The 25,284-nt window shown below is 41.2% G+C and overlaps 2 protein-coding genes across 4 annotated transcripts in view; both read left to right on the top strand.

Annotated features, from left to right (window-relative positions):
* ZNF592 (zinc finger protein 592) overlaps positions 1-7,928 on the top strand; it is a 40,357-nt gene extending 32,429 nt beyond the window's left edge. Inside the window, exons 6-9 of the mRNA XM_060755338.2 lie at positions 401-664; positions 2,401-2,513; positions 4,322-4,457; positions 5,554-7,928. Coding sequence (XP_060611321.2) covers positions 401-664; positions 2,401-2,513; positions 4,322-4,457; positions 5,554-6,066 — 1,026 coding nt within the window. The 3' untranslated portion in view covers positions 6,067-7,928. The remainder of the gene's footprint in view (positions 1-400; positions 665-2,400; positions 2,514-4,321; positions 4,458-5,553) is intronic.
* A 5,008-nt stretch (positions 7,929-12,936) lies between these two features.
* SEC11A (SEC11 homolog A, signal peptidase complex subunit) lies at positions 12,937-24,518 on the top strand. Of its 3 annotated transcripts, none has more exons than XM_067471391.1 (6): positions 12,937-13,069; positions 17,258-17,367; positions 18,728-18,877; positions 19,954-20,073; positions 22,559-22,616; positions 24,240-24,518. In XM_067471391.1, exons 1-6 carry the CDS (start codon positions 13,019-13,021, stop codon positions 24,288-24,290), a joined length of 540 nt encoding a protein of 179 aa, XP_067327492.1. In that variant the 5' UTR covers positions 12,937-13,018; the 3' UTR covers positions 24,291-24,518. The 3 variants fall into 3 exon arrangements, with proteins under 3 accessions (XP_067327492.1, XP_067327493.1, XP_060611322.1); XM_067471392.1 differs by having other exon boundaries at positions 12,978-13,069; positions 17,221-17,367; XM_060755339.2 differs by lacking the exons at positions 12,937-13,069; positions 17,258-17,367 and adding an exon at positions 17,384-17,530.
* Positions 24,519-25,284: the final 766 nt, after the last annotated feature.

Genomic DNA, 25,284 nt, shown 5'->3' with positions numbered 1-25,284 from the left:
AAATTCCTACATGCCTTGTAACCTTACTTTCCGGAAAACCCTCGTAGCATATTGAGTGTGTTAAACTGATTTGTGGGAAATGATGAAATGGAGCTTTCTTGAGCAGAACAGTTTATTGCTGTTTTAAAAGAAAGGTTAGGCGATGTCCCTTTGTTTTGGTTTGTGAATGGGGTGATGTTATCCTTGATTGCTCACACTCTGTTGCTTGAATATTGTTGCTGCTGTTGTAATAATAATAATACATTTATTACCAGCGTCTCCCTGTGGCTCGAGGCGGAGTACAACAAGAGACAAAACACTATTAAAACACATACAACAAGATACAGAGAGTTAAAATACAAGACCCATTGATGAAATGCAGTTGGTGATGATGGTGATGATATTATTTATTATTTGTTAGAGCGTCCATGGGGTCCCTGAAAATCCTGAAGATCTCACCAGCATCCGACAAAAGGCAGAGACAAGAAGCAGCAGTAATGTCCTCCCAACATCAAAGGAGCTGTCAGTAATCAATGGTACTTCCCAGACTTCCTTGACCGCAAAAGATACAAGTCCGGAATCAAAGGCGAAGCCAAAAGCCTGCACTTGGACGTGTCGGGAGTGTTCACAGTTGATCTCTGATCGAGAAAGCTATGTGTCTCATATGAAGAAAAGCCATGGAAAGGTAAGACTTTCCACAAAACTTTGAAGCCAGGTTTTGGTTGCTCTTCCGACAAGCTTTCTTTAAATTACTTTTCATTAGTCCCATAAAAGTATGAAAAAGAGAAGTGAGGGGTTTTTTTCCTTCCTCAAGATTGCCATGGGAGAGATTCAAAGATAGCTTGGGGGGAAAAAAAACCAGGGATGGAAATATGATTTTTTGCATCCTGTTTCATTGGCTTTCATGTAATATTGATACTGTTCTTCCATTTAACAAACTTGAAAGAAAAAAATCATTATGTATTTTTACTTATCATTTAAAACCTGGACGATTTGTTCTCAGAACTTGCCAGTAGTATCTTTTCCTTTCTCTCTTGCAGGAATTGTGAAAAAGACTCTCTCTCTTCCCTCCTCAATATCTATCTTAACAGAAATATTAATTTATGCATTTCTGCCAGCTGAAGTATTTGTTGCTATTTATTGTCTCTGAAGTCTTGTCCCTATATCATATTATAAGTATTTATCTGGGTATGTGCTTTCTATTTGTAGATGGTAGATTTTTTGTGCATCATTTGTACTGTGTTATGAGCTGCTGGAGGAGTTGTTAAGTGAAATCTGTTTATTTGCCTCTGTGCTCATGTGTTTATGTTTTTATTGACTCTTATGCTAATCAAAAGTGTACACTATCACACAAAAGAGAACATTTAATGGGAATCAGTGACCCTACAAATTATATTGAACAACTCCCATGCCCATTGGGCAGCACTTCATTTTGCTACTTTCCCTGTATATCAGTGGTTCTCACTCTGTGGTCCATGAACCACCAGTGATCCACAAGAATAAAAATATGGTCCGCTGCCTCACCATTACTACACCGTTGCCTCGAAACTACACAATAACGAGAGTGACTGGTCTTGCGAAACTCTCTTATAGTTCTGAGGCAACTGATGTGTCAGGAGGGAAGAGGCTGACTACCCACGAAAGATTACTACTACCACATCAGCTCTAGATCATTAAAAATGTTTTTCTGTTGGCAAGCAGATGGCGACTACTGGATAGCATATGTTCTAGATCAGAAACTAGAGCTGATGTGGTCTATCCATTGCAATTTTCTGAATGAGCACCCCAGATAAACAAACCAAATCTAAAGTTGACCAAAAACTGATTCGTAAACCTTTCGGTACTAATGTTGGAGAGTGCTACCTGGTCAAAATGGTCCCTGGTCAAAACAGTCCCTGTTCAAAGTGGTCCCTGGTCAGAGTGGTCCCTGTTCAAAGTGGTCCTGGTCACGTGGTACCTGGTCAAAGTGGTCCCTAGTCAAGTGGCACCTGGTCAAAGAGGTCCCTGGTCAAAGTGGTCCCTGGTCAAATGGTCCCTGGTCATAGCGGTCCCTGGCCAAGTGGCACCTGGTCAAAGTGGTCCCTGGTCAAGCGGTCCCTAGTCAAGTGGTCCCTGATCAAAGTGGTCCCTGATCAAAGTGGTCCCTGGCCAAGTGGTCCCTGGTCAAAAAGAGGTGTGGTCCCACTTTTTAAAAAAAGTTTTATTTGTTCAGAGAAACTGTAAACATACCAAGAGTCTTCCCATTACTGACCAGATGGACCATTGTGTGGCTGAAGTAGTTCTCTCCTAAGTGATGAACCAGACTGCGTAGATCTAAGCCTGTTGCTATTCTCTGGCCTCGCTTTTTGCAGAAATCAGGACCGAATTGGGAGCCAAATCCACTTTCACCTGAGAACTTAAGTCTGCTTTTCTATTTCTTAGAATGTGAAGAGGTATCCCTGTCGACAGTGTGACCAGTCCTTCAGCACCACCAACAGCCTGCGCAGACACGTTCGCAACAATCATGATACAGCGAAGAAGATTTACACCTGTTGGTAAGTATTATCTTTGTTTTTTTATTTAAAAAATGGGCCTTTAAAACTACAAGAAACGTGGTGCAGTGGGTCATCTGTTGCTGCTGTGTTTTAAGACATAGGAGAATGAGGGATTATGTACTAATTGAGGTAGATCTTTCACTTCCTAAGCTAGATTCCCTGATAAGGTCGTTGTGTGTTCGGCATTAATAATGCAAGCACCAGGCTATATCTAGTTCAATAGTTCCTTCTTTGGGGCAGGAAAGAAGTACACAAGGCCTCCAGCTGAGCTCCTTTCACAGCAGCCCAAAAAAGACCCCCAAAACGGAGTTGACTTTTCAAAGAGTCAGTGTATGTACTGTGCCTTTACTTTCACCAAAGACAGGAATCATCGTACGGCTTTAATATTTATTTATTTATTTACGACATTTATATGCCGCCTTTCTAACCCCGAAGGGAACTCAGCGCGGCTTACAAGATATATATACATACAATATATTATATTATTAACATAGTACAATATCAGTACTGAATATTACTATATTGTACTATAACATTATATTGTAATACTAGCTGTACCCGCCACGCCACGCGTTACTGTGGCCAACCTTCCCTCCCTCTTCCTCACCTTCTTTCCCTTCTTTCTTCACTCCCTCTTTCCTTCCCTTTTCTTCTTTCCTTCTTCCTTCCTTCTCTACCTCCTTCCTTCCCCCCTTTTTCTTTTCCTTCCCTTTTTCTCCTTGCTTCCTTCTCTACCTCTTTCCTTCCTTCCTTTGCTTTTTGCTTCCATCCTTTCTTCTTTCTTTTTCCTTCTTTCCCTCCTTCCTTTACTCCCTCTTTTCTTCTTTTCCTTTTTTATTTCCTTCTTTCCTTTTTCTTTTCCTTCCCTTTTTCTCCTTGCTTCCTTCTCTACCTCTTTCTTTCCTTCCTTTGCTCTTTGCTTCCAGGTTTCCTTCTCTCCTTCCTTCCTTCCTTCCTTCCTTCCTTCCTTCCTTCCTTCCTTCCCTCCCTCCCTCCCTCCCTCCCTCCCTCCCTCCCTCCCTCCCTCCCTCCCTCTTCCTTCCCTTTTTTATTGTATCGTCATTTAGCTTTTTGTCATTTAGCGGTTTTTCAGTCCTTTCACTCTTTTGGAGAGGGGGTTATGAGTGATACTCACTCATTGGCCTTTTAAGGGTATTGTGTCCACATTTGTGTCAATTCGTCCAGTGGTTTTTGAGTTATGTTAATCTCACAAACGAACATTATATTTTTATTTATATATTAGTATATAAATTATTAAATAATACTAATAATATGAATAATATAAATTTATATTATTAGTAATATTACATGTAAGGAGACATGAAAGTGCCTTTTGCTATTGCGACACGGCATACTGATAAAACACTGTCTGCAGTATCTAGTAGTTTAGTCTTTAGTGTTTCAACTCCCACATTTCATGGTCTGCATTCATTCCTGAAGACAGTATGACGGTTGCAATTCCCACCAAGAGAAAGACAAAACAGAACCTTGTCCCCTAAAAACCTTTCCTTTTTATCTAGATGGAAACAGTCCTTAGCTGCCCTCATTGCACAGATAAGATCTGCAAGTCAGGCTAACGTCACCTTTGTTGTCTGTGGAACAGAATACTCTTTGCTTCTCATCCATGGCTCTTGGCAAGGAATACTATCATTTTTTTATTTCATTTTTGACATGCAGCTTTTTTCTGGGAGCAGTTTGGCTTTTCTCAAATGTTGCTTAAATACTAGACTGCAAAGGAGATCTTTTCATAGAATGAGAGCAAGAATCAACTAATCCTCACCTCCTTGTCTTGCTTTTTATTTTTTAAGGTACTGCACAGAAGAAGTTCAGACATTTCCGCAGCCGTCTCTGCTGGAGAGCCACATCAGCCTCATGCATGGCATCAAAAACCCAGACCTTTCCCAGATCGTCAAAGCCAAAGCTCCAGCAGAAGACTTGACAAAAGTAATCTGCAGTCCTTTCTTTAAAATATGAAAGTGGGGTGACTGACCTTTTTCTTTGTTTCCTTGCCACCTTTGTTTTGGAAATGTCTTGCAGTTTCTAGGTTATTGTCGAAGGCTTCCATGGCTGGAATCACTAGGTTGTGGAATCACTAGGTTTTGGGCTATATGGCCATGTTCTAGAAGCATTCTCTCCTGACGTTTCGCCTGCATCTTTGGCAGGCATCCTCAGATGCCTGCCATAGATGCAGGTGAAACATCAGGAGAGAATGCTTCTAGAACATGGCCACATAGCCCAAAAAACCTACAACAATGATAGATTACTGTGGACATATTGGGACCTTGTAAAATAAAGAATGGAGAATTGTCATCTGGAGAATAGTGAAAATGAGACACTTAACTGTTCTAAGTTATACTAGGAACAAGTATCATCTTCCAGCAGCTTCGAATATTTAAAAGAATTAAAGCATAAAAACACAATAGATTAAAACAATAACATTAACTATACAATCATGGTCGTTTCCATTATCATAACAATCATAATATAGTCCAATTCAGTGTCCAAAGTGCCATTGCGCCTGCTAGCTAAAAGCCTGGTTCCAAAACCACGATTTCAGTTCTTTTCCTAAAGAAAAGGAGGGAGGACGCCAGCCTAATCTCACTGGGGAGCAAATTCTACAAGTGGGGGACCACCACCGAGAAGGCCCTGTCCCTCGTCCCCACCAGAAGCGTTTGTGAGGCTGGTGGGACCGAGAGTAGGTCCTCCCCAGTGGATCTTAAACTACGAGGCGGAACGTAGAGGAAGTTACGTTCGGACAAGTAAGCTGGGCCGGAGTCGTATAGGGCTTTATAGGCGAAGACCTGTGCTTGGAAATGGACCGGCAGCCCGTGGAGTTGACATAACAAGGGCGGGGGCGGGGGTTGTGCTCCTTGTATGGTGCTCCAGTGAGCAATCTGGCTGCTGCCCGTTGGACTAGTTGAAGTTTCCGAACAGTCTTCAAAGGCAACCCCACGTAGAGTGCGTTGCACTAATCTATTCAGGATGTAACCAGAGTGTGTATCACCGTTTGGTTCAGTAACATTGTGTGTTGGTTTCACAGGCAAAATTTCCAAAGAGGGTATCTGCTGGAGGTTTGGACCGGACGGAAGCGACGCCGTCAGGATCTGAAGACCCACCAGCAAAGAAGCTGAAAACAGCCCGCTGGAAGTGCGCGAAGTGTGGTTTCGCAACGGCCACGGAGACTGAATTCCTGGAGCACATCCCTCGGCACAAGTCGGACAGCTCCACTTTCCAGTGCCTGCTGTGCGGCCTGTGTTACACCTCTCACATCTCTCTGAATCGGCACCAGTTCATCGTTCATAAAATAAAGGATCCGGAGGAGGAAGAGGAGGAGGAGGACGGAGATGAACAGGAGCCGGAACAAGGGGGCAGCAAAGAGGATGTCAAGATGGAGACGAGTGAGAAAAGACTCGCAGAACCTAACGGCGAGACAGGCGTTGTGGAAGAAGAGGGAGACAGTTCAAGGAGCAAAGACTCAAAGGGCAGCTCTGTGTCCTGCACTACAGAGAAGCCCAGCTCTCAGAACAAACATTCAAAGTCTCCCAATATTTAAGAGTGTGTTTTCCTTGCTTTACGGTGTCGATTGGAACGCGTGGAGGGTGGTCGCAAATGTGCTGTTGGTTCTGCGTCCTATTTGCTTCAATTAGAAAGGGAAACCGGAAACGTAGAAACTGCCACCGTCTCCGCGGCACTGATTATGTAACGGATGCGAGGGAGGAAACGAATGTCCTGTTGAAACATGTTTGAACCTCCAGAATCAGGAGCACTTTTCTGTATCCCTCCTTTATCTCCCTCCCTCCACCTTCAAATAACAGGAGCACTCACAAACCACTCAAACACACACAACCCCCCCCCCCCCCGCATCCCCACCCCCTCGGACACCTCATCCACCTTTCCCTCCTTTTCATAAAAATAGCTTTGCCTTCAGGTTTTTCTTGTGTGTCTTTGTTTTGCTCCCAGTTGTTCTGTCTGGACCACATCCATTTATGTTAATACCTTTTGTCTCACGGATCCACTGAGCCTTCCATACACACTTCAAAACTACAACTCTCTCCAACTTCCAAACACTCAATGAATACAATCAAAATTACTTTTTGAACTATCCCTTCATGGAAAAGATTCTTTCAATACTGGTGTATATCATTTTCCCCCCTTTCGACAGGGAGAGGGTTGTGTTTATAAGTTTTGCACAAAAGAATTGTATGTTTTTGTTCTGTGTGTACGTAGTCTGTCTCATTGTCAACCCATCGAGTTGCTGCTGGAGTTGAGCTGGAGCATTTTCTAACAAAATCAAAGGCTGGTTTGCTCAAAGAATTGCCCAAACATCAAGCTTGGGAGGGTCAGTGCATGGAACTATCAGACTTCTTTCTCCCCTGAGCGTACACCCTTTCAGTGAGAATTGAGGCAGATACATATTAAACGTCTACAGGAGGGCAGTTGTGTACCTTGGGCGTTTGTTTCACTGCAGCTCCCTTAATTCCCCATAATTCCTAGTGGGAGTTGTAATCCCCAACCAGTCTGGAAGGTCACAGTTTCCCATCTCTGGTTTGTATTAAGGAAGGAAGAGCTCCTTTTGGTTTTCTATTATAGGGCCAGCATACTGCCCTTTATATGTCATTCTATTATTTTGCTGTATCAGCAAGACTTGCCCTGCAAACCTTCCATCACAGTATTTTGGGAGGAAACACAGTTTAGCGCAGCTCCCACATTCAGCGAAATCGGATCCCGATTGTTTCATCAGAGAAGGTTTGAGGATAAGAGAGAAGCCCGTCCTGAAGAAGTTGTTTGCTCCAGGGGAATGAATGAATGAATGAATGAATGAATGAATGAATGAATGAATGAATATATATATATATATATATATATATATATATATATATATATATATATATATCCCTGTTTCCCTCCTCTTCCAAGTGCTCCTGCTTTTCCATCCCTTTTCTCCGAGCCTGCAGTCTTTTGTTCAGTTGACTGATTCGACTCCCGATATTTCCTCGCATCGCGCTCCCCACCTGTGCTGTCCCCCCCCCTTCATGTGTGCTTTCCTCTCATGCTTCTTGTAATATTTCCTTTTTTTATATACCGTTTTTATGTTTTGGATCGGAACCCTGCTCATTGTTTACTATAAATAATTTAAAAAGAAACAAAACCCTATTTATCTTATTGCATATGAATTGCTCACTTTCTCGTCTGAACGTGTTTTGATAAGAACCCTTTGTATTTTTTGATACTTGTGTACATTTTAGCCTAGGGAATGTTTTACAAGGTAGCCTAGCTATAGTAACGATAGCAGGGGTTTGGGGAGGGCAGGGGCGTCCCTCCCAAGCCATCACATATCTATTTAATCTGCAGTGGCATTTGTGCCTTGCTATAATGTTTACTTCAAAGTATTTCAAATAAAATCATCTAACAATGTGTGGCTCTCGAGCTCCGTTCTCTTAACCCTGTGCTTCTCCCAACGGCAAAGGAGCTACTCTTTCTTTGGAAGCACCAACACAAAAACAAGAGGTAAGGCGCTCATGGAGTTACATATAGACATACCCATTAAGTGTGTGTTTATGGATGGTAGTGGAAACACTACACTTGTGGTTATGGTGATGAGATGATGAGTCCGGTTTTAATGGTGGAATAGGGGGAACCTGGATGGATCCTGCTGAAAACCATTGTGAATAATGTGGGAAAGTAGCATGCTGGGAGCCAGAAAATAGTTGTGATAAAATGGGCAAGAGAGCCTTCATGAGGCCAGAGTATTAACTAGGGCTCTAATAGGTGTAGTATGTATGGAAAACACTTTATCTATGCACTGTAGTTTGTGGATATATCCCAGTCTGCCTCCCTTTGAAGATATTTTGCATAGAGGGCTGCTGTTCTGAAGTCAGATACAGAGTGCCCAGAAAAATCTAAGGGTTCTGCAACTGTTTTGTGTGATTTCTGTCAATTTACAGTCTGGAGTGTACAGGCGTGTAATCCTACAGGTCTGTACATAATTATTTAAATTGGTTGTATTAAGTGGAATTCATACATTTCATATTCATACAGTTCCATTTGTGTTTGCTTATTTCTATGTTCCGGTGTCCCTAAATCTGGAGGCTACAGTCTCTAGATACATATTCTTTCTTAAGAAGCAATAGGTCCTTCCTCACTCAACTTCTGTTTTTGGGAGGCAGAGGAATGGTTTGTGTCACAACGGGCATTTCACTTTCATTTCTCCCACTTAATACTGCAATTTAAGTTCTGTATGTTGAAGAGAGCAGTACAAGCCATCTGGAAAGACGGGTGATAAATGAAAATAATAATAGTTATTATTATTATTATTATTAATTACTATTAGCCTACATTCTAATGACACAATCCCATACAGTTACTCAAAACTAAAATATCTTTCAGCAAGTCTTTTTTACAGAAAGCAGCACAGGGCTGCAACCGGCCAAAATCGGTAATCGGAGAAGTCCTGGCTAGATTGCATCCTCACATTTTATATTATAAATCCTTTGCAATTAAACCTAACAAAAGTGGGGACATGACCCATAGTCAGGGCTGACAGATGAGTGAGATGCACCTTATGAAATGTAATGGTGATTCTCATCGCTTCCGTTAAGAGATGTTGCCCAGATGTTGCTCAGGGGACACCCAGATGTATTACTATCCTGTGGAAGGCTTCTCTCATAGGAAACATGTTACAAAACAGGCGCTTTTTTGTTGAGTTTCAGGGCCAGAGAAGCGGATGGCGGAAACAGAAGAATGGCCTGCCCCAGGGGAGTGTTCTTGCTTCATCAATGTTTAACATTTATAGAAGTTCAATGTATTGTCGAAGGCTTTCATGGCCTTGTTGTAGGTTTTTCCGGGCTATATGGACATGTTCTGGAGGCAATTTTTCTCCTGACGTTTCGCCTGCATCTATGGCAAGCATCCTCAGAGGTAATGAGTTTTGTTTTTTATTTAAAGTTTTTTTAGTACTGAGAGGCCACTGAAATCCACAAGCATGTGGACAATTTCAACAGAAAGGAAGAAACCATGAAAATGAACTAAATCTGGTTATCGGTACTAAAAAAAACCTCTAAAATTAAAACAGTAAATAAAAAACAAAACTCAAACACAGGGAAACTCCAGCCAGGAAACAATCAGGAACACCTAATCACCTCTCAAACAAGGAAATTTCCCAGTCAGTAACAAGCCACACCTAGAAACTGTCAGGCCATCAAATGCTAATCAAGGTGGCCAACTGAAACATTCACACCTAGCTCCAACAGACAAGAGTTCTTTTTCCCACCATGGACATTCCACAGATATATAAATCCCATTTTCGTAGTTTCCAACAGACCGCACAATCTCTAAGGATGCTTGCCACAGATGCAGGCGAAACATCAGGAGAGAATGCTTCTGGAACATGGCCTACAGCCTGAAAAACCTACAACAACCCAGTGATTACAGCCATGAAAGCCTTCGACAATACAATAAGAACACTAAACTGGAGCACCATCTCCTTGAATCATGTTGCACCACCTTTTGTTTCAAATGGCAGTTTCCATTTTCTCCTCATCGCACTTTGCTCAACCATCCACAAAACAAACCAGAGTTGCCTCTTTTACCTGTTCTTCTTCTGTTGACCATGTTAATAGTTGTTGGTTGATCTTTTTGGTTAGTTTCATCTCTATTTTTAATATCCCAAAACGTTTCCTTTGTTTCAAAGCCTACTCTCCCTGTCTATCAGAAAATTTTCATTTACCTGCCAGTATTGAAACCATGACAGAGTCGGATCAATCATGTTTAAGTCCTTGCAGATGCCCAATTCTCTCACACCAGAAGCGACTTTAAGTTTCTCAAGTCACTCCTGACACGACCAAAAAAGTTGCATCAACTCACGCAATGTTCTTTGATGAGAGATCCAAAATGGTATTATTTTTTTTTTGTCTATGTGGATAAACTCCCTCAGCAGCTCATGAAGCAAGAATACACTCCAAACTAGTCTCTTTCTGCACCTCTTCTTCTCTCCAAGCACCTGCAGAGCTCAAGCCCGAACAAAAAAGTAACAACCACCAAAAGTCCCAGGCTCAGCCTGCTCCCCAGGCATTGTCCGACCATTCAACTTCAATGCTCCTCTTGAGCTTTATCAACACTACTTGCTACAGCCCTATCATTCTCAACAGGCCATATTCAACAGTATCAGGGACTGAGCTAGAACTAGTCGTTCTCAAAGGCTTGTTTAACCACCAGGTCATCAGGCTCTTACGAAAAGTCAAAGCAATGGTATTCCCCATAGTCACCTACGGATGTGAGAGCTGGACCATAGGGAAGGCTGAGTGAAGGAAGATAGTTGCTTTTGAACTGTGGTATTGGAGGAAAGGGCTGAGAGTGCCTTGGACCGCCAGAAGATCCAGCCTGTCCATACTTCAGGAAATAAAGCCCAACTGCTCACTGGAGGGAAGGATAGTAGAGGCCAAGATGAAGTACTTTGGCCACATCATGAGAAGAAAGGAAAGATTAGAGAAGACAATTATGCTGGGGAAAATGGAAGGAAAAAGGAAGAGGGTCCGACAGGCCCGTAGCCAGGATTTCATTTCGGGGGGGGGGCTAAAAAATTTTCAGGGGGGGTTTCGGGGGGGGCTGAGTTTCGGGGGGGGGGCTGAGTCTGAGTGAAAGAGGGTCTAGCCTAGCAAACCTTTTGTATCATTACCCCAATACCCCCATACATATGGGATATATTGAGAATGGTGATCAAATCATGATATTAATAAACATAACAGTTTAAATAATGCACCAGTAAGGCCTTTTCGCGAACCACCATGAGAATTTCGGGGGGGGCTGAAGCCCCCCGAGCCCCCCCCCCGGCTACATGCCTGGGGTCCGACTAAGGGCAAGGTGGATGGATGGGATCCTTGTAGTGACTAGATTGACCTTGAAGGAGCTGGGTGTGGTGGCGGCCAATAGGGAGCTCTGGCATGGGCTGGTCCATGAGGTCACCTAAAGAAGACAATGATGCTGGGGGAAATGGAAGGAAAAAGGAAGAGGGGCTGACCAAGGGCAAGATGGATGGGATGGTATCCACGAAGTCACTAGCTTGACCTTGAAGGAGCTGGGTGTGGTGACGACCGACAGGACACTCTGGCATTGACTGGTCCAGGAGGTCACCTAGAGAAGACAACGATGTTGGGGAAAATGGAAGGAAAAAGGAAGAGGGGCCAACCAAGGGCAAGATAGATGGATGGTATCCTCGAAGTCACTGGCTTGACCTTGAAGGAGCTGGGGGTGGTGACGGCCAACAGGAAGCTTTGGTGTGGAATGGTCCATTAGGTCACCTAGAAAAGACAACGATGTTGGGGGAAATGGAAGGAAAAAGGAAGAGGGGCCGACCCAAGGACAAGATGGATGGATGGCATCCTTGAAGTGACTGGCTTGACCTTGCAGGAGCTGGGGGTGGTGACGGCCAACAGGGAGCTCTGGCGTGGAATGGTCCATGAGGTCACCTAGAAAAGACAATGAAAGAAAAATGGAAGGAAAAAGGAAGAGGGGCTGACCCAAGGACAAGATGGATGGATGGCATCCTTGAAGTGACTGGCTTGACCTTGAAGGAGCTGGGGGTGGTGATGGCCAACAGGGAGCTCTGGCGTGGAATGGTCCATGAGGTCACTTAGAAAAGACAACGATGTTGGGGAAAATGGAAGGAAAAAGGAAGAGGGGCTGACCCAAGGACAAGATGGATGGATGGCATCCTCGAAGATATTGGCTTGACCTTGCAGGAGCTGGGGGTGGTGACGGCCGACAGTGAGCTCTGGCGTGGCCTGGTCCAGGCGGTCACTAGAGTCGGAAGCGACTGAACGAATGAACAACACGCTCCCTATAGTTAGGCACCTGGCTGTCGACGGTTGTACTAGTTGGAATTTCTGGGCCGTCTTCAAGGGCAGTCCCACGTAGAGAGCGTTGCAGTAGTCCAATCAGGCGTGGAACAGGTATGTTCGCTGATGGGCTTTATCAACAGCAACCCTGCTCTTGATAGATTATTCTCCTTCAACTGCCATGACAATTTCAGAGAACTCTGGGATTTGTAGTGGAGGAGAGGAGCTGAGGCCCAAAGTGTCCACTACAAATCCCAGAGTGGCAGAGAATGTATGAGTGTGGGAGGAAGCACATTTGGCGGAAGTGACGACTTAGAAAGAGTTTGGACTGTCTTTGCTAGGAATGGGCCTACTTGGGCCTTCATTGCAGGTGTTTTGGACTCCAACTCCCAGAATTCCTCACAGCCTCAGGCCCTTTCTTTTTCCCCCTCAGCGGCTTAAGCGGCTGAGGGGGAAAAAGAAAGGGCCTGAGGCTGTGAGGAATTCTGGGAGTTGGAGTCCAAAACACCTGCAATGAAGGCCCAAGTAGGCCCAGGCCTGCTCTGTGCTCTTCAGGCGGGAGTTGGACGGAAGTGGCAGCAGTCAGCCGGAAGCGGAAGTGAGGAGGAGGCGGCGGCGGGAGGAAGTTCTCCCGGCGGCATCCTTTCCGCCGCCTTCTCCTCTTCCCTCGGGATGTTGTCTTTGGATTTCTTGGACGATGTTCGGCGGATGAACAAGCGGCAGGTGAGCTTCCTCTCCAGGCCTGGCCTTCCTCTCCCTTCTCACTCTCCGGGTTGGGTTTCCTTTCCGGTTTTGGGTGACTTTGGGAGAGATTTTGTAGATAGGCCGCAGTTCTCAGCCCAGGGTGCATTCATGTTCCATTATACACACAGCCTTGAAGGTCACTGTATACACAATATACACCAGGCGTGTATGGATAAAGACTCGCACTGGTACTCCAGATGTTTTTCCTACAACTCCCAGAATTCCCAGCCAGTTCACCAGTTGGGATTGCTAGGAGTTGAGGGCCAAAACATCAGGGGACCGAGGTCACTGTATACACAATATACACCAGGCGTGTATGGATAGAGAGCACTGGTTCTCAGCCTGTGGGTCTCCAGGTGTTTGGGCCTACAACTCCCAGAATTCCCAGCCAGTTTACCAGTTGGGATTTCTGGGAGTTGAGGGCCAAAACATCTGGGGACCAACCCACAGGTTGAGAACCACAACGGTTCTCAACCTGGGGTCCCCAGATGTTTTTGGCCTTCAACTCCAAGAAATCCTAATAGCTTGTAAACTGGCTGGGATTTCTGGGAGTTGTAGGCCAAAAACATCTGGGGACCCCAGGTTGAGAACCACTGCGAGATGATAAGAGAAAGAGATGATAAATACAGATGATTGACATTTATATGCCGCCCTTGTCACCCTGATATATACACACACACACACACACACGTATATACAAGGGGACTCAGAGCGGCTTATATATATGTACACACACACACACTGCACATACATACAATATATTATGAAGCCCCCTGGAATAGATGATAGAGAAAGAGATGATAAATACAGATGATTGATTGATTGATTTATGACATTTATATGCCACCCTTCTCACCCTGATATATATATATATACACACACACACACACATATATACAAGGGGACTCAGAGCGGCTTATATATATATGTACACACACACACACACACCGCACATACATACTATATATTATGAAGCCCCCTGGGATAGAAGATAGAGAAAGAGATGATAAATACAGATGATTGATTGATTGATTTATGACATTTATATGCCACCTTTCTCACCCTGATATATATATATATATACACACACACACACACACACGTATATACAAGGGGACTCAGAGTGGCTTATATATATATATATGTACACACACACACACCGCACATACATACAATATATTATGAAGCCCCCTGGGATAGATGATAGAGAAAGAGATGATAAATACAGATGATTGATAGATAGCTTTATTTATTTATTTACAACATTTATATGCCGCCCTTCTCACCCTGAAGGGGACTCAGAGCGGCTTAAGTTATATATATTCGACAGGCTTTTAATGTTTGATAGTGTTGTTTTTAAATTGTTTTAAATTGTTTTTAAATTTTGTTAGATTTTAGCTATTCTTGTAAGCCGCTCCGAGCCCCAGGGAGTGGCGGCATATAAGTTTAAATAATAAATAAATAAATAAATACACACACATACATACATACACACACACACATACATACAATATATTATGAAGCCCCCTGGGATAGATGATAGAGAAAGAGATGATAAATACAGATGATTTATTTATTTATGACATTTATATGCCACCCTTCTCACCCTGAAGGGGACTCAGAGCAGCTTACTATACACACACACACACACACACACACACACAGACACACATACAAACAATATATTATGAAGCCCCCTGGGATAGATGATAGAGAAAGAGATGATAAATACAGGTGATTGATAGATTGATTAATTTATTTACGACATTTATATGCCGCCCTTCTCATCCGGAAGGGGACTCAGAGCGGCTTACTATAGATAGATAGATAGATAGATAGATAGATAGATAGATAGATAGATAGATACACACACACACACACATACATACATACATACATACATACATACAATATGTTATGAAGCCCTCTGGGATAAATGATAGAGAAAACGATGATAAATACAGATCATTGATAGATTAATTTATTTATTTGCGACATTTATATGCTGCCCTTCTCACCCTGAAGGGGACTCAGAGCGGCTTACAAGATATATATCTATATATACACAATACACACATACATACATATACAGACACACATACATACAATATATTATGAAGAGAAAGAGATGCTAAATACAGATGATAGATAGATAGATTTATTTATTTATTTATTTACAACATTTATATGCCACCCTTCTCACCCTGAAGGACACTCAGAGCGGCTTACAAGATACACACACATACATACAATATATTATGAAGCCCCCTGGGATAGATGATAGAGAAAAAGACGATAAATACAGATCATTTATTTATAACATTTATATGCCGCACTTCTCACCTTAAAGGAGACTCAGAGCTGCTTACAATATACACATACACATGCACACACATACATACACACACACACATACATACAATATGTTATGATGAGTAGAAATAAAGGTGACCAAGAAAGACAGTGATAGGTGATAGAGAAAGAGGTGATAGGTAGAGATGAGAGATAGATAGATGATAAGTAGAAATAAAGATATGGATAAATAGAGATGATAGATAGACAGGTGATTGATAGAGAAAGAGGTGACAGGTACAGATGAGAGATAGATAGATGACAAGTAGAAATAAAGATGATAGATAGATAGAGATGTTAGTTAGGTGATTGATAGAGAAAGAGGTGATAGGTATAGATGAGAGATAGATAGATGACAAGTAGAAATAAAGTTGATAGAGATGATAGATAGAGAGGTGATTGATAGAGAAAGAGGTGATAGGTACAGATAGAATCATAGAATCTTAGAGTTGGAAGAGACCTCATGGGCCATCCAGTCCAACCCCCTGCCAAGAAGCAGGAAAATTGCATTCAAAGCACCCCTGACAGATGGCCATCTAGCCTCTGTTTAAAAACCTCCAAAGAAGGAGCCTCCACCAGATGAGAGATGGGTAGACGAGAAGTAGAAATAAAGATGATGGATAGATAGAGATGATAGATAGACAGGTGATTAATAGAGAAAGAGGTGAAAGGTATAGATGAGAGATAGATAGATGACAGATAGAAATAAAGATAATAGAGGCAGGAAAAAATGAAATGCAAAGATACAGAATGGGGGACACCTGGCTTGACAGCAATATGTGTGAAAAAGCGTCCTTGTAGGCATGAGCCAACCATGTGATGCAACAGCTTAAAAAGCCAATGATTTTGGCCTGCATCAATAGGAGTCTAGTGTCTAGATCCAGAGAAGTCATGACACCCCTCTATTCTGCCTTGGTCAGACCACACCTGGAATCACACTGTGTCCAATTCTGGGCACCACAATTGAAGGGAGATGTTGACAAGCTGGAATGTATCCAGAGGAGGGCGACTCAAATGATCAATTATCTGGAGAACAAACCCTATGAGGAGCTGCTTGAAGAGCTGGGCATGTTTAGCCTGTAGAAGAGAAGACTGAGAGGAGACATGATGAGGGCCATGGATCAAGATGTGAGGAAAAGTCATAGGTAGGAGGGAGTAGGTTTGTTTTCTGCTCTTCTGGAGACTAGGACGCAGAACAATGGCTTCAAACTACAGGAAAGGAGATTCCACCTCAACATTAGGAAGAACTTCCTAACTGTGAGAGCTGTGGAACTCTCTGCACTGGAGTGTGGTGGAGGCTCCTTCTTTGGAGGTTTTGAAACAGAGGTTGGATGGCCATCTGTCAGGGGTGCTTTGAATGTGATTTTTCTGCTTCTTGGCAGAATGGGGTTGGACTGGATGGCCACGAGATCTCTTCCAACGCTAGGATTCTATGAAAGATAGATGATAGAATGATAGATTGACAGATGATAGAGAAAGAAGTGATAGGTACAGATGATACATAGATAGATGACAGATAGAAATAAAGATTATAGAGAATGACAGATGATAGATAGATGGATGGATGATAGAGAAAGAGGTGCTAAGTACCAATGAGAGATAGATAGATGACAGCTAGAAATAAAGATGAAAAAGACAGATGATAGATAGACAAGTGATAGATAGAGAAAGAGAAACTGGATTAATGTGGCAGTGTAGATAGGGCCTGTGTTTCAGGGGAAGTGCTGTGCATGCCTGTCTATGTCCGAGTCATTGGGGTTGGTCTGTTTTATTTCCAGTGCCCCCCTCATCCTTGTCCCCTCGCCCCCTTCCCAGCTGTATTACCAGGTGCTGAACTTTGGGATGATCGTTTCCTCTGCACTGATGATCTGGAAGGGGCTGATGGTGGCAACGGGCAGCGAGAGCCCCATCGTGGTCGTACTTAGGTAAAACCGTGCCGAAAGGAGCCACATTGCAGTGGGAGACCTCAAAGGAAGAACACAGTTTGAATAGAATGGAATGGGCTTTCAAGTCCGACACCTCTGCTGCAGTGCTTCCCAACCTTTGGTCTTCCAGGTGTTTTGGACTCCAGCTCCCACAATTCAGCTGGTAAGATTGCTGGGATTTCTGGGAGTTGAAGTGCAAAACACCCGGAGGACCAAAGGGTGGGATCCCCTGCCCTACTGAGTGTGTCTTCTGCCATAACTTAGCACCATCCCTTGAACACAAGTGTTAGCTGGATGGAGGGCTACACAAATTGAGAAGTAACTTCTCCAGTCCCTAGGCCGCAAAGCCTATTAAAAGATGTGACACGGTTTTTGTCACACAATATGTTCCAACACCACCAATAACAATAATAATAGTATATTTATTACTCACTTCTCCTTTCGCCTCAAGGCGAAGTACAACATGGTTAAAGCACTATTAAAAGTTGCATTTTACACAGGTAAAATGCAACTTTTCAATTTTCAAACTATTTCAGAGATAGTGGCGGGTTATAAATAATAATTATTATAATTAATTATTATTATTATTTGAAACACAACAAGATGAGTTCACAGCAGACACTCTGCTGGCTGTTGTATTGGATCCCACATCAAACCCTTCCCAAGTGTCTAGGACTGTGTGATGTATCAGCGAATAAGGTGGCCTTTTGCAGCTGGCAGATGGTAATCTTGTCAGCACCGATTGTGTTTAAGTGCAGGCCAAGGTCTTTAGGCACTGCACCCAGTGTGCCAGTCACCATTGGGACCCCCTTGACTGGCTTGTGCCAGAGTTTTGCATGTTTACTATTTATATTATATTCATTATTATTTTACTGACACAAAAGCACAGTATGTCACAGCAAACGAGATCTATATGCTGGATTTCGTATCACAAAATCACAAGTTGAACACTTCCCAAGCATCTAGGACTGTGTGATGTATTTTCAAATGATGCACGTAGATCCAAATCAAGTGGCCTTTTGCAGTTGACAGATCGTGACTTTGTCGATGTTTATTGTTTCCAAATGCTGGCTGAGATCTTTTGGCATGGCACCCAGAGCGCCAGTGACCACTGGGACCACCTGAGCCTTATGCCAGAGCCTTTGCCATTCAATTTTGAGGTCTTGATAGCGGCTGAGTTTTTCCTATATTATTATTATTATTATTATTATTATTATTATTATTATTATTATTATTAAAATGACCTATTGTGCAATTCAGATAGTTCTTTTTCATATGCTTTTTTTTAGCCCTTGAAAACCAGCCTGACCGATAGCCTTGAGATACATGTCAAACTTTAACCACGAATTTTGTCTTTCAGTGGCAGCATGGAGCCTGCTTTCCACAGAGGAGACCTCCTCTTCTTAACCAACCGCATTGAAGAGCCAATCAGAGTGGGCGAAATTGTGGTCTTCAGGATAGAAGGAAGGGAAATCCCAATAGTGCATCGGGTTTTGAAAATTCACGAAAAGTACGTTTCCAATAGTGGGTGATCATGTATTGCCAAAACATGTTGCCATCTTACATTCGCTCTTTCTGCTGCACTTAGGTGTTGTATCTCCATGGTTTGGAGAATCAGGAACATTTATTTATTTATTTACGGCATTTATATGCCGCCCTTCTCACCCCGAAGGGGACTCAAAGCGGCTTACAAGATATTTACACACATACAATATATTATATTATTAGCATAATACAATATCAGTATTAATTATTACTATATTGTATTATACCATTATATTGCAATATTATTAGTAATATTACATGTAATAGAAATATATAATTATAATATCATATTAGTATTATTAGTAGGCCTGGGCAATCCATGGTTCTAAATGGTTCTAAAGTACTTACAAAACTAAAGTTCTGGTGGTGAAAATTTCAGAACTCTTAACAAAACTTTCAAAATTTAATTATTTCATTATTGGTGATTTTTATGATAGAACCAATTCGGAACTGCCATTTATAATGAAATTTTGAGAGTTTTGTTAGAGTTCTGAAATTTTCACCACCAGAACCTTAGTTTTGTAAGAACTTTAGAACCATTTAGAACCATGGATTGACCAGGCCTAATATATTGCATTACATGATATATATATATATATACACACACACACACACACATATGTATACATATATATACACATACAATATATCATATTACAGTAGATTATATTATATTATTAACATCTCTTTCTCTGAGGTCTACCTCACACTGAGGCCTACTATCATTGAGATTTACCTCACACTGAGGCCTCTCTCAGACTGAAGCCTCTTCAAACTGAGGGCAACTTACACTGAGGCATACTAAGCTACAGGCATACTATTTATATTGAACTACAGCATTTACAGAGTCATTGTATCCATTTAACTCTTTCAGTGCTTGACTCACATTTTTGCAATTAAAAATACCTAGTTAATTTTTAATATTTCTGACAGAAAACAGCTTGGGAAGTGATGCTGCTTTTGGCAACTGTGATTGTCTTCCGCCATGATTGTCCTTTCCCGGCTGCTCTCAGTCTCGGTCGTTGTTCTCTTCTTTGCTAGACAAAATGGAGACATCAAGTTTTTGACGAAAGGTGACAACAACGCAGTGGACGACCGAGGCTTGTACAGACAGGGGCAGTACTGGTTGGAGAAGAAAGACGTGGTGGGAAGAGCGAGAGGGTAAGGCGCTCGCAAGCAGAGGGTGGTGTGTGGTTTACTTTACTTCCCATTGGGTTCACTCTCTGATGAGTCTTGTATGTTGTGTTCTTAGAATCATAGAATCCTAGAGTTGGAAGAGACCTCGTGGGCCATCCAGTCCAACCCCATTCTGCCAAGAAGCAGGAAAATTACATTCAAAACACCCCCAACAGATGGCCATCCAGCCTCTGTTTAAAATACAGTAAAATAATAAATTACATTTATTCTTTTACTCCATTTATTATTATATTTATTATTTTCTCAATTTATTATTATTACATTTATCATTTTCTCTATTATTATTACATTTATTATGTTACTCAATTTATTATTATCATTATTCTATTTACTATTTTATTCTATGTATTATTATTATTATTACATTTATTATTTTACCCCATTTATTACTATTACATTTATTATTTTTCTCTATTTATTATTATTACATTTACTGTTTTACTTTATTGTTATTATTCCATTTTTTATTTTGCTCCATTTATAACAATTACATGTATTATTTTACTCCATTTATTATTATTACATTTACTGTTTTACTTTATTATTATTATTATTATTATTATTCCATTTATTATTTTACTCCATTTATTACTATTACATTTATTATTTTACTCCATTTATTACTATTACATTTATTATTTTGCTCTATTTATTATTATTACATTGACTGTTTTACTTTATTATTATTATTATTCCATTTATTATTTCACTCCATTTATTACTATTACATTTATTATTTTTCTCATGTATTATTATTACATTTACTGTTTTACTTCATTATTATTATTACATTTATTATTTTACTCTAGTATTACTATTATTATTACATTTCCATTGTTTTACTCTATTATTATTATTATTTTTATTACATTTAGCATCCTCCACCACACTCCAGGGCAGAGAGTTCCTCTGCTGAACAGCTCTCACAGTCAGAAAGTTCTTCCTAATGTTCAGATGGAATCTCCTTTCTTGTAGTTTGAAGCCATTGTTCTGCGTCCTAGTCTCCAAGGAAGCAGAAAACAAGCTTGCTCCCTCCTCCCTGTGACTCTCTCTCACATCTTTATACATGAGTTATTCTCATCATGTCTCCTCTCAGCCTTCTCTTCTTCAGGCTAAGCAGGCCCAGCTCTTTAAGCCACTCCTCATAGGGCTTTTTCTACAGACCCTTGATCCTTTTAGTCGGCCTTCTGTAGACACCTTCCATCTTAGAGTCAACATCTCCCTTCCATTGTGGTTCCTAGAACTGGACACAGTGTGATTCCAGGTGTGGTCTGACCAAGGCAGAATAAAGCATGGGGAGCAGGACTTCCCTGGATCTAGGCACTAAGCTTCAATTTATGCAGGCCAAAATCCCATTGGCTTTCTAAGCTTCCGCATCACATGACCTTTGCACGCGGCATCACAAGCATCCCTCACCAAATCCCATGAAGATTAAGTGTACGAAGTCAGCCTTCGCGAATGCGACCTGAAGGCCAGCATGCATTATTTTTCAGACTGAGCGCTACATGAAAGCAAATGGGCTTTTATGTCCTGTTGTTTTAGCTTTTTAGTGATCATAAATGGTCCAAGATGGAAAACATAAGGGCAGATTTTATGGCACACAACAAAGGAAGAGTCTATTCCACTTGGATCCTGGAAACGCAAAAGGGAAGCATGAATATGGATATTTTAAACTGTGGCAATGTGATGCGGCAGCAAAAAAAGCCAATGGGATTTTTGGCCTGCAGAACTAGGAGTCTAGTGCCTAGATCCAGGGAAGTCATGCTCCCCATGCTCTGTTCTGCCTTGGTTAGACCACACCTGGAATCACACTGTGTCCAATTCTGGGCACACACAATTGAAGGGAGTTATTTACATCCTTGAAGTGACTGGACTGACCTTGAAGGAGCTGGGGGTGGTGGCGGCCGACAGGGAGCGCTGGCGTGGGCTGGTCCATGAGGTCATGAAGAGTCGGAGATGACTGAACGAATGAACAACAAATTTACTCTAAGCTGGAATGTGTCCAGAGAAGGGCGAATAAAAGGATCAAGGGTCTGTAGAACAAGCCCTATGAGGAGTGGCTTAAAGAGCTGAAGAAGAGAAGGGTGAAAGGAGACATGATGAGGAAGTCTTGTTTTGTGCTGCCTTGGAGACTAGGACGCAATGGAACAATGGCTTCAAACTACAGGAAAGTAGATCCCACCTGAAGATGAGGAAGAACTTCCAGACTGTGAGAGCTGTTCAGCAGTGGAACTCTCTGCCCAGGAGGCTCCTTCTTTGAAGGCTTTTAAACAGAGGCTGGATGGTCATCTGTCGGGGGTGCTTTGAATGCAATTTTCCTGCTTCTTGGCGGAATGGGGATGGACTTGATGGCCTAAGAAGTCTCTTCCAAATCAGTCAGAGATTTTACAGCTGATGACTTGTTGTGATGATGCCTAAACCAGAAGGTTTTGTCTTTTTTGCATTTTAGATTTGTGCCATACATTGGGATTGTGACCATCCTAATGAACGACTACCCCAAATTCAAGGTATGGTTCCCAGTCATTTCATCCCTTTTACTTGGTTCAAGAAGGCCTTGTATAGATAGGATGCTGAGGTGTGGAGTGCCTCACAAAGTCACAAACTCAGCATTTGTGGAAGAGGTCCAAACAGCTAAAGGAGCTGCCGGAATATAAAGCACAGCTGAAGACCCATCTCTTCCGACAGGCTGACCCAGTCAATTTTAGACCATGAATTTAAGATTTCCAATCAATTACTATTGTATTTTAGTTTTGTGTACCATGACTGCTGACCCAGTCAATTTTAGACCATGAATTTAAGATTTCCAATCAATTACTATTGTATTTTAGTTTTGTGTACCATGCATTTTAATTACTATATATACTCGTGTATAAGCTGACCCGAATATAAGCCGAGACACCTGATTTTACGACAAAAAACCTGGGAAAACGTATTGACTTGAATATCAGCTGAGGGTGGGAAATGCAGCAGCTACTGGTTCATTTAAAAATAAAAATAGATACCAATAAAATTACATTAATTCAGACATCGTCGGTTCAATGTTTTGGAATATTTACATAAAACTGTAATTTAAGATAAGACTGTCCAACTCTGATGAAATTATTATTCTAACCATTCTCAATGTAAATGTACGTACATAACCTTCCAATAATGATAAAGTGAGTAATACTAGAGTAAAATAATAATAAATATAATAATAGTAATAATAATAAAGTAAAGCAGTAAATGTACTAATAATAAAGTAAAATGATAAATGTAATAATAATAATAGAGAAAAATAATAAATGTCATAATGATAAATGGAGTAAAATAATAAATTTAATAATAATAATAAATAGAGTAAAATGATAAATGTAATAATAATAGAGAAAAATAGTAAATGTAATAATGGTAAATGGAGTAAAATAATAAATGTAATAATAATAATAACAGAGAAAAAGAATAAATGTAATAATAATAAACGGAGTAAAATGCTAAATGTAACAATAAATAGAGAAAAAATAATAAATGTCATAATCATAATAGAGTAAAAGAATACATGTAATAATAATAAATAGAGTAAAATGATAAATGTAATAATAATAAATAGAGAAAAATAAATGTAATAATAATAAATGGAGAAAAATAATAAGTATAATAATAAATGTAATATTATTAATAATAATAAAGTAATAATAATAAATAAATAATAATAAATAATATTAATAAATAAAGAAAAATAATAAATGTAATAATAATAAATGGAGTAAAATAACAAATGTAATAATAAATGGAGTAAAATGATAAATGTAACAATAATACATAGAGTAAAATAATAAATGTAATAATAATAATAACAGAGTAAAATAATAAGTTACTTTGGCTCGAGTATAAGCCGAGGGGAGGTTTTTCGGCCTAAAAAGAGGCTGAAAATCTAGGCTTATATTCGAGTATATACAGCATGTATATTATATGTTATAGATATTGTCTGAAACTCTTATAAGGAGTTGGTTTAACTTGCAGCGTGTTAGTAAAACTGCATTACTGTGTTTGTGAAAGGATGCATGTCTACAAAGCCTGTCACCAGCTTGAAACGTTTGGAAAGCTCTGGTCTAATGCCCCAATGATTCCCTTTTTCTCGCCACTGACAGTACACCGTCCTCTTTCTCCTGGGCCTGTTTGTGCTGGTCCATCGAGAGTAGTCTGCCGCCCGGAAGATGGTGCCGGTTGCGCTGAAGAGAAGAGAGAGAGAAGGGTGTGATGGCGGGTACACGTCACTGCTTCCCCACCCAATGGGGCCGGGCTCTTTAGTTTTATTTTCTACTACAGCTGTGTAACAGGAAAGTTGATCCCAGTATTTTGAACGGTTTGTCACCTTTTAGCCTTTTTGTACATCGTTGAATTTTTTATATTAAAAGTTTTCAGCCAAAGTGTCTGGTCTGATCTTTCTGTCAGTCTTTTAGACCGACTGTATATATCTATAAGTAAAGGTTTCCCCCTGACATTAAGTCCAATCATGTCCGACTCTGGGGGTTGGTGCTCATCTCAATTTCTAAGCTGAAGAGCTGGCTTTGTCCATAGACACCTCCAAGGTCTATGATGGCATGGAGCGCCGTTACCTTCCCACTGGAGCAGTACCTCTTGATCTACTCACATTTGCATGTTTTTGAGCTGCTAGGTTGGCGGAAGCTGGGGCTAACAGTGGGAGCTCACCCCGCTCCTTGGATTCAAAGCTGCGACCTTTCAGTCAGCAAATTCAGCAGCTCAGCGGTTTAACCTGCTGTGCCACTGGGGAACTATACTATGATTTCAGTTCACTTTTTTATCTTTCTGCAACAAGAGAATGTTTCTGCAAAAGTTGACCACAGAATTGCTAATCAAGGTGGCCAATTGCAACATTCACACTTGCCTCCAACAGACAAGAGTTCTTTCTCCCACCCTGGACATTATGTCACAAATATCCAAACCCCACTTGCCTAGTTTCCAATAGACCTCACAACCTCTGAGGATGCCTGCCATAGATGGAGAGGATTCTTCTGGAACATGGCCAGACAGCTCTGAAAACTCACAGCAACCCCAAAACCACAAGCTTTTGCACAAATTCCAATGTTCCAATTGACATTCCTTATTTACTGAACTGTTTACATTTATATATTGTGGTTTTTGTTTCAGTTCTAAGAATGTTTCCAACTTCGC

Source organism: Anolis sagrei, chromosome 9 (assembly GCF_037176765.1).
Source record: "Anolis sagrei isolate rAnoSag1 chromosome 9, rAnoSag1.mat, whole genome shotgun sequence".
In the NCBI taxonomy this organism is placed as follows: Eukaryota; Metazoa; Chordata; class Lepidosauria; order Squamata; family Dactyloidae; genus Anolis; species Anolis sagrei.
The sequence above is the reverse complement of the archived record's forward strand: the minus strand, read 5'-3'. Positions and strand labels throughout refer to the sequence as shown.